Source organism: Physella acuta, unplaced genomic scaffold, assembly GCF_028476545.2.
Source record: "Physella acuta isolate Inbredline_101_S28 unplaced genomic scaffold, ASM2847654v3 ptg001386l, whole genome shotgun sequence".
In the NCBI taxonomy this organism is placed as follows: Eukaryota; Metazoa; Mollusca; class Gastropoda; family Physidae; genus Physella; species Physella acuta.
The window spans coordinates 134,952-144,297 of NW_026732901.1; the positions used below are offsets into that span (position 1 = coordinate 134,952).

Genomic DNA, 9,346 nt, shown 5'->3' on the forward strand with positions numbered 1-9,346 from the left:
TACAAACCCACTGAATAAAAGAGAAAAATTAGATCTACTTCTATTTTTAGACTGGATCTCAAAAAGCTTTGCAAAGGGGTCATCCATAAAAGACGCCACGCATTTTTGACAATTTTTACGCCCCCACCATCCCCTCTATTACACATCGTCACAAAAAGCCAGACCGCCCCCGCCCCCCTAAAATGACTTCACATCACAACCTACAATCCCCCCCCCCTCAAATCTGCAGTTGAATTTTTTTTTAACATCGATTTTTTTACTATAATACTGACTGAGCTCGATGAACATAGATTATTGAATCTATTCCTATTACAATTTATTACAAGTTTTCTAATACACAAAAAAAGATAAAATTCAGTTTCTAACATTACTTTTTTTTTATTGCAAAAGTGTGACAAAATTACGGACCCACCCCCCCCCCCCCCCCCCCTTCCCCCACACACACACCTTACGAGAGAGACATTTTATGGACAACACTTAAAAAAAAAAAAAATATTTGACAATTATTGATACCATGTTTTTTTTTTTATTCGGTTGATCTATAGTCAGTTTATGTACAGCTAGATGTAACATTGTTTTCTCTATCGTTAGCAAGCTTACATCACGGAGTCACTTTCACCCGCTTGTCCGAATCGTCAATACTTAAAAGGCTAATTAACTATATTAATTATTAACTGAACTGGAATAAAAAATAATTGTTCTTCCTTATATTTTGCTTTTTTTTTTTGCTTTGGTGTCACCCCCTTAAATGGTGCCCCCCCCCCCCCCCCCCCCGTAGAGTCCACACCCCTCTTAAATCTTATGTTCCCTGGTGGTCACACAGGCTAAGACTAAAGGGTCGTTCAGATATGACCATACATAAACCAGCATATAAACCTTCCCGTCAGCATTAACACATAGTAACTTTTTGTCACAAATATATAGTCAGAACCTTCTCCCCCCCCTACCCACCCATACACACACGCCGCAGAGGCGTAGCGACGGGGGGGGGGCGGGGTAGATATGTACCCGGGCGCCGACCCTGGGGGCGCCAAAATAAGCTCATGTATGCTGCTATTTTGAATTATAAATATAAAAAATATATTGAAAGTTTGTCCCCGGGCGCCGGGAGGGATCGCTACGCCCCTGACACACCGACTAAAATGGCACACGGTTACACCAATTAAAATTATATGCCTTTCGTTATTTTTTTTAAACACAAATTGTACGTTGAAATAAATTATACCCCCCCCCCCCCTCGTGTTCTACACCAGATTCTTTTCAGCCCTCTTCACCACCCAATTGAGATATGGTATTGTTCATGGACTTAACTACACTGTTTAATGTGATTGAGTATGGCCATACAATCGCGCGGTGTCAAAATGGCCAGTGACAAAACGGTCCCGATTTGTTTATTACTGTTGGTTCATGAACAAGTTCTTCATTCAGGCATTTAAAAGGTTATTGTGATAAATGGTTACGTCTAGGCTAAAAGAGGTCATACGATGTATTTGTCTGGAGTCAAGATCCATATTTGAGCCCATATGTCGGGAACCAATATGTCGGGAGCCCATTTGCCGGGAGCCAATAGGTTGGGAGTTTATTTGTCGGGAGCCTAAATTTCAGGAGCCCATTTGAAGGAGTCAATATGTCCTGGCCCTTTTGTAGGGGGGCCGTTTTGCACTTTATACAATTGTTAAATGACTTATAACGATAGAATAAAAACGATAGCTCATAAGGGTCTTTGTCTTTTCCTTCATTATAAAAGTATTACTATATAGGTAGTCCGACATGGTAATAATTTTAGGTGGCCTAAATTTCTGTTTATGGATGATTTTATGACCAAAGCAGTTTCTTGAAGTTACGAACCTTGATCCGATTAATTTTTTTAAAAATACTGAAATAGACCTACATTCAAATTCAAACCGTATTCTATACAGGCCCCAGATGACTAGATCTAATTAATTTGTATTAATTTAAGGAAAAATGATTTGGTTTCTTTTTTAACTTTACACCGCATGGGGGAAAAGTGCTTGTGACGTCAGAGATTTTGGGGTTAAGTTCACTCACAAAAATGGCGAAGCCCTGGGATGTACAACATAAAACAGATCATTTCTGGACAAAATACGCTATCATTTTAACCATTTGTGTCTACGGTTTGTATGAATTATATAGATCTAGATCCATTTATCGAGTAAAAAGCTTTATAATAAGACTGTAAACGTTAGATCTAGACTAGATTCTAGATCTACATTATTTTAGATTCTAGAATTAGAATCTAGATTCTAGAGATTTTATCATTTTCATTTTATTTTTAGATCTCTGATCTCAGGATCTGGATCCTAAAAATACTAAAATCTAGATTTCTTAAAGACGAGTACTCTACTAATCTAGATCTAGATTAGATATAGATTTCTAGATCTACTGGACTACGCAGACTCGGTGAGTGTAGGTAGAGTGAATTAGCTCTGAACTTTTTCACTGTGTAACACTGAGTACAGCAGTTCAGTACAGTAAACAGTAGTTCGGAGAGTATTGTAATTGTAACAAACAACAATTACTGTATTTTATACTATTTTTGTAGGCTTGGAGAATAAGTTAATTTGTAGATCTAGTTTCATATTGTAAACAGTACAGATTACTTTCCAGCAGCCTAATACTTATACTACTACTGTAGATATTCTTGCTAAGTCTAAAATCTAAAATAAAATTAACTCAATTTTCAATTTAAATTAAACATAGTTAGGCCTAATCACTGACAGTGAATAGGCTGTAGATTTTCTCACCAAATCTAAAATTTACCCTATTTTCAATTTAAACATGACCACTGAATAATAGACATCCATATTTAATCCATTAAGCACTAATTTTGAAGTTTTTAGTTCTAAATTAGGCCCCTACTTAATTTAAAATATATTGTCACACAACACACAGCAATGGCACGATACACCTTTCCATTTCAACCATGTTTCATAACCCTTGTGTTTGAAGCCACGAAATTGGATTTGACTTTTAACTGGCTATGCATCAGAGTTCCTCACTAGTGGTCACTTTTATGTTTTTTGAAAAAAAATTGGTTGTTATTTTATTGGCCGGTCTTATAAAAAGACGGCTGACTATAGGCCTATTTCATTTATTTTTTGAAGTGTTAAGTCAGAAGAAGCTTTTGCCCCCTAGCCCAGGCTGGCCGGCAGAAGATGCAAAAATGCAATGACCCTAAAAAGGCAACCTGCCCCGCCTCCAGGGTAGCAAGCAATACTACTGCTAGTAGTGTAGTATTACTTCATTCGTAATAATTAGTATCAACTTGTCACTATCAAGTATTGCAAGATTTTTTTACTTACTTAAGTTGAAAAAATTGTTTCATTAGTTTGTGACAAAAAGGGTAGTCTTATCCAAAATAAATATTATACTGCCTAGATTTCTAAACAGGCCAATGGGCTATACAATTTATTATTTAGCAGATAGCCTAATATAAGGCCTATTAACTTTTGTCCAAAGTTATTACTAGGCCCCCACTAGAAAAAAATTCTGAGGTCAGCCTATCTGTACATCCGAGGTAAAAAGAATTACTAGAATCTAGTATTAGTAGTGGCCATAAACTGATTTCATATTAGGATTAATTCTCATTTACTCTAAAAGTCTTTTTATAAAACTTGATACTAGCATATTAATTAGGCGTAAATATTATCAGGCTATAAGTATAGGCCTATCATAATATCATATGAATTTTTATGATAGCTATAGCTACACCTAAAAGTTACCATGATTGAAAAAGAACAATCCAAATTGGAGCCTGCTGTTCACTGTTCAGTCTTAAATAGAAGAAAAACCACTATACTTTTTTTTTTAATTTTGAACTGAAGATTAATTTAAATTTTTCTGGTATAATAAGGTTGATAATTCTTTTATTTATTTACCGAATAATATTTAATTTATAATCAAGTTAATGTTTTCTTTATTAAACAGAGGCATTTGGACTGACATGTTTCTGCAATCCATGCAAGGATTCTGACACAAATGGCACCTGTGAAGCCCAACCTCTGGGGGAATGTTATGCATCAATGCACCTGATTAACAATGGATTTGAAAATGTTGAAGTGCTACAATGGGGATGTTTGGCACCTGAAGAAGGAACACTGTTGCAGGTAAACTTAAGCTCATCTAAAGATATAGGGCATTACACTTCTTCTTGAGAATATATATTATATTTCAGCATATCCTTAAATCTGACATTAATTGATCCTTAATTACTCATCCCTACTCAGAGTAACTCTATTCCTATTAGATATAAGGTCAATTAGTAATCAACTGTGTAAGGGGGGGGGGGGGGGTTTGGAGTAATTGCCTAATGCAGTTTTTTTTATTGGGAGGGGGTGACATTTACAATGTTCTGCTCTGTGACAATATATTATTAAATTTGTTTATTCACATTTTTCTTTTAGATTATTAACTAAGTATTTATATTCTCTATTGTCTACATACTAGCAAATAAAAAATGCATACAATTTATAGTTGTAATCAACATATGTGTGGTTTAAAAACAAAACATTGTTTTTTTTTCAGTGCCAGCCCTCAGTTGTTCCATATAAACATGTAGCAAAATGCTGTAAAGACAAAGACCACTGTAATGAGAGGTTAAACCTTACATTCACAGAGACAGGCACAGAGCTGGATGTCACTACAAGATCTGACAATGGTATTTACAGTCTGTTACTTTCAGCTTGTAACCTATAGCACTATAGATCAATATTTATCAATAATGTTTTATACATTTAATCCTACCATAAAATAATATATTAGTTACCATATTGTTTACAGTACGTTGTGTTTGGTGATTTAAAATAAAGAAGTGGACCATATGTATTTTAATTATGATATAATATTTACATGTATAAAATTATCAGTTAGACATTTTAGTAATTTTTTTTAAATTCCAGGAACATTTAACCAAAAGAAAAGGACAGAGAGCATCACTCATATAATTCTACTCTTTTCTGTGACCCTTTGTCTCTTCATTCTCATTGTTGCCATAGCAGTCATTTGCCTACGGTAAGTTGTGTTTTAGGGTAGTTTTTCTTAAAGATGCTGCAGGCTGTGGTGTCATTGTATTATTCTCAGCACTACTATATATTATTTTTACAATAACAAGTGTATTATTTAATTTACAAATTATCCTGTTGAACAGGATAAGGTAGCTTGCTAAAGTTTTGCATGTCATGGTTTTTATAATCTTATTTCTAATCTTATCAGGAATAAAAGACAACTGTTAAAGAAGAAGCAGCTGCAGATAGACTCTGAGCATGAAAATTTCATCCCTTCACAGTCTCTACATAGTATGATAGATGAAAGCTCTGGCAGTGGTTCTGGACTTCCACTCATAGTAAGCTTATCGTTTATCTTCATATATTTGGTTCTCGTATAACTTGGTATGTATGTTGTATTCCATCTCTTCTACACAACAGCTGACATATAACTGGGAAAAAATGTTTACTTTTTAAGGTTCAGAGAACTATAGCCAAACAGATCACCCTTGTTCGGAGTATTGGGAAAGGCAGGTTTGGTGAGGTATGGAAAGGCAAGTGGAGGGGGGAGAATGTGGCAGTCAAAATATTTTTCACCACAGAGGAACAGAGCTGGTTCAGGGAAACTGAGTTGTACCAGACAGTCTTGCTAAGGCATGACAATATCCTGGGTAAGTCATAACTCATGCCTTTTTTTTTTCTAAATTTCCTTTACATTGCTTAATTTATGTTTTTGCTTCTTGCTAATAGTTATATTAAAATATACTTTTGAAGTCAAATGGTTAGTTAAAACTCAAACCTTTTTTTAACCTTGATGTATGTTTGGTGTTTATTGGTATGAAATATATTATGATTTTAAAACATCCGTTTATTTTGAAGCTGTTTACTTTTGTAAAAAAACAAAAAAGGAGAGCTTTGGCTAATATATGTTACTTTTATTTTCCCAGGATTCATTGCAGCAGATATCAAAGGCACAGGTTCCTGGACACAACTGTACCTGATCACAGACTACCATGAGAACGGCTCACTGTATGATTACCTTCAGGCTCACGCCCTGGACACCTCAGAGATGCTCATCCTGGCACATTCAGCAGCTTGTGGCATATCACACCTTCATGTCGAAATCTTTGGCACCAGAGGTATGGGAGCAGTTGTAGCCCCTGTTGTGTTTTTACTTGTTGTGTTGGGAGAAACTATGGGCGGCAGCTGGCGTTATGGGTCATTAATGGTTAATATTGTTCTAAACATAGTGAAAATATCTTCTAAACTAGAGAAAATTATAACTTGTTTTCTACTGAACTAATGTCATTACTGTTTTAAAAATCATGCAGGGTAAAAACAAAACGTATCAAAAAATAACCTATAAAAAAATAACTTGATCGAGACAACAGCTAACTAAGCCCGTCCATTTTGCCCAATATGTAATTGAATGGGGAGAAATCTAGCAAACAACACATTTCTGTCAAGCAGCAGTAAACTTTCAATTGAGTCACAACAACACTCCTTAAAAAACTAACCTACCATATCACTGAAAATCAGTCATATCATCGTAGCCATTTAAAAGCAAATGCGTATTTTTACAAACCATTTTCTAGGCTACCAATTAAATTTGATAAATAAAATTGGTATCAAATTAAAGGTAAATAAATGTAGTTTTTAATTGTTTAAGTCATCTTGAACAGCAATGAAGTTAAATCTTAGGTGACACCCTAAGTATAAGTCATCTTGAACAATGATGAAGTTTAAAATCTTAGTTGCCACCCTTCAAATACAAGAGTGTGAGAAATGTTTGTTTTTTAAAATGTAACATTATTTATGTTCAGGTAAACCAGCTATAGCACACAGGGACATCAAAAGTAAAAACATTCTTGTGCGCAGAAATGGGACCTGTTGTATTGCTGATCTGGGGTTGGCTGTACGATATGTCAGGTTTGAAAAATATTTCTTTTATTCTCCTAAACTTTCACTTACACTAGGACTTATTTTTATATTTGTCTAAACTAATTTTTTATATTGAAAAAGTTGACATCTCATCTTATAAAGAAAATTTGGTAAATAAAATAAGATATACCTTTCTGAGTTTGCATTGACAAATTATGTATATACCAGTCCAACTAAAATTAAAAAAAAAATTTTGAATATTGTTCTAAAAATTTTTTAACCCACATTGATTACAGTGAAACTAACGAAGTTGACATTGCATCCAACACCCGGTGTGGCACCAAAAGATACATGGCCCCTGAGGTTTTAGAGGAGAATCTAAACAAAAACCACTTTGACTCCTACAAGCAGGCAGACATGTATTCCTTTGGTCTGGTCCTGTGGGAAATTGCCAGGCGATGTGTTATTGGAGGTTAGAATCTATTGCTTATTTATAGCCGAGGTTGAGACAAAAATAATAGTCTGATTTTGTTGGAATTCTTATTTAAAGATTTTTTTTTTTCAAAATGATTTTTTTTTTTTTTTTTTTGTCATAGACACTAGGTTTTCTCTATATAGTAAGTTTTTGTAATGGCTCTACTGAAGACAACCAAAATGTTTTTAAGCCTTGTATTAAAGATATATTTACTAAAGCTATAGTATCTGGTTTTACCTTTTAAAATTGTATCCCTAAATTTACCCTTGTCTGTAGGTATTGTACATGAGGCCCAGCTTCCCTATTATGAGTTTGTTCCAAATGATCCCAGCATAGACGACATGAGAAAAGTTGTTAGCATTGAGAAAATTCGACCAACAATTCCAAAGCAATGGGAAAGTGATGAGGTAAGTACAACTGTTTCCTGTTGATTCTTGTGTTTATTTTAAGTTTCTCTGTAAGATCTGAGGGAAGGTAAAATAGAGTAATGCTAGTGCAATGCTGATTGTTTTATTTTTAGCTGCTTTCAACTTATGTCTCATCACTGAATCCTCTGTCGCAATGTTATGTCCTGTATATTGAATTTACTTTGTCTCAGTAGCACTATTTTGTCCTGTGTATTGAATTCTCATTGTTACTGTAACACTTAAAAATGCTGTATGTTGTTGTTTTGATTTTGACAGTACCTAAAAGTGATGTCCAGACTAATGGGTGAGTGTTGGAACCCCAGCCCAGCGGCCAGACTGACCTGCTTAAGGATCAAGAAAACACTGGGCAAGTTGGTGGAGGCAGTCGAATCTACCCCAAAATAAGTTTCTAGCAGCAGAGGTGTAGGGCCACATGTGGCGCTGGGTGGTGTGGCCACATAAGGGGCACGATGGTGTGGTATTGCAGTTTTCCACCAGCTAACCTGGAAGTGCTGAGTACTATGTTGACCAAATATAGCATTTAACTTGAACTTCTGACAGTCTTAACTGGCAAACTTTAGGTCACTCATCAGTGTTGAAACTTTTTTATAAATTGATAGAGGCTACACTATACAGAGTTATTTAAAACAAACTTTTAGATGTGTTAGGAACACATCATTAAAAATTTTATTCTTCTTCATTTTCACTCAATAGTTTTAATGGTAGGTGAGAATTTCTTTCTGTATATTGTCCGTTCATTTATATTTAATGAAACTAATCAAGACTCTTTTGTTAAACATAAGCTCCCTCTTTGTCCTTGTTTTCTACACAACAGGTTTTCTATTCTCAAATGTTAATGAACACTTCAAAATAAGATTTGGCTTGAACAAATGTTTTTGTTAGTATTGCAACATATACGTTCAACAGTTACTTTTTGGTAAATGGCATTTAACAATTCCATAGCTGGTATTAGCTGGGATAACAAGAAAAGCTGAACAAATGATTGTCTAGAAGCTGCTGGCCAGTTCTCTACCCACACAGCTGTGGGTGTCATTATACAAATTACATTGTCCAAAAGCTCAAAACATAGCTCCATTGCTTACTTGATGGTTGAGAAATGGTACTTGATGTCTAGTTGTTAATGTTAATATAATAATGCTTTAAATAACTGTAGGGTAGTAAAAGAACTGTAATTTCACGCTTCTTCTATAACTCCAGCAGTGTAAGATAGTCTTCCATCATAATGTGACCATTACCCCCTACCCCTCCACCATCAAGTAAACCCCTGAGCTGTTTACCTCCCCTTGAAGCAATATTTATGTTCTTTACAATGATAAATTGAACAATCCCTGAACAATTTTACTTACAACTGAATCATTTCAGATTTCCTATATATAAAATAGTATCAGACCAAGTATGTTCTTACTGCGTGTTGAATTTCATCAGGAGTATGTAAAATAAAATGGGGGGGGGGGGTTACCAAAATGTTGATTTAGTGGTCGAAACTGTAGAGCTGGTAGTTGTATTGTGAGGTGTAGAGGGATCTGTAGGAACAAGTATACTGTAGTCCCTGGCAGTCT

At 35.0% G+C, this 9,346-nt stretch overlaps 1 protein-coding gene across 1 annotated transcript; it reads left to right on the forward strand.

The window, feature by feature from the left end:
- Positions 1-2,049: 2,049 nt before the first annotated feature.
- LOC131927240 (bone morphogenetic protein receptor type-1B) lies at positions 2,050-8,894 on the forward strand (the record flags this gene model as incomplete). The annotated part of the gene is given in 11 exon segments (XM_059283007.1): positions 2,050-2,135; positions 3,949-4,127; positions 4,546-4,678; positions 4,920-5,031; positions 5,233-5,362; positions 5,482-5,674; positions 5,951-6,142; positions 6,827-6,932; positions 7,181-7,356; positions 7,636-7,766; positions 8,043-8,894. Coding segments are annotated over 11 exon segments (1,563 nt in total). The 5' UTR covers positions 2,050-2,053.
- Between the last annotated feature and the right edge of the window lie 452 nt (positions 8,895-9,346).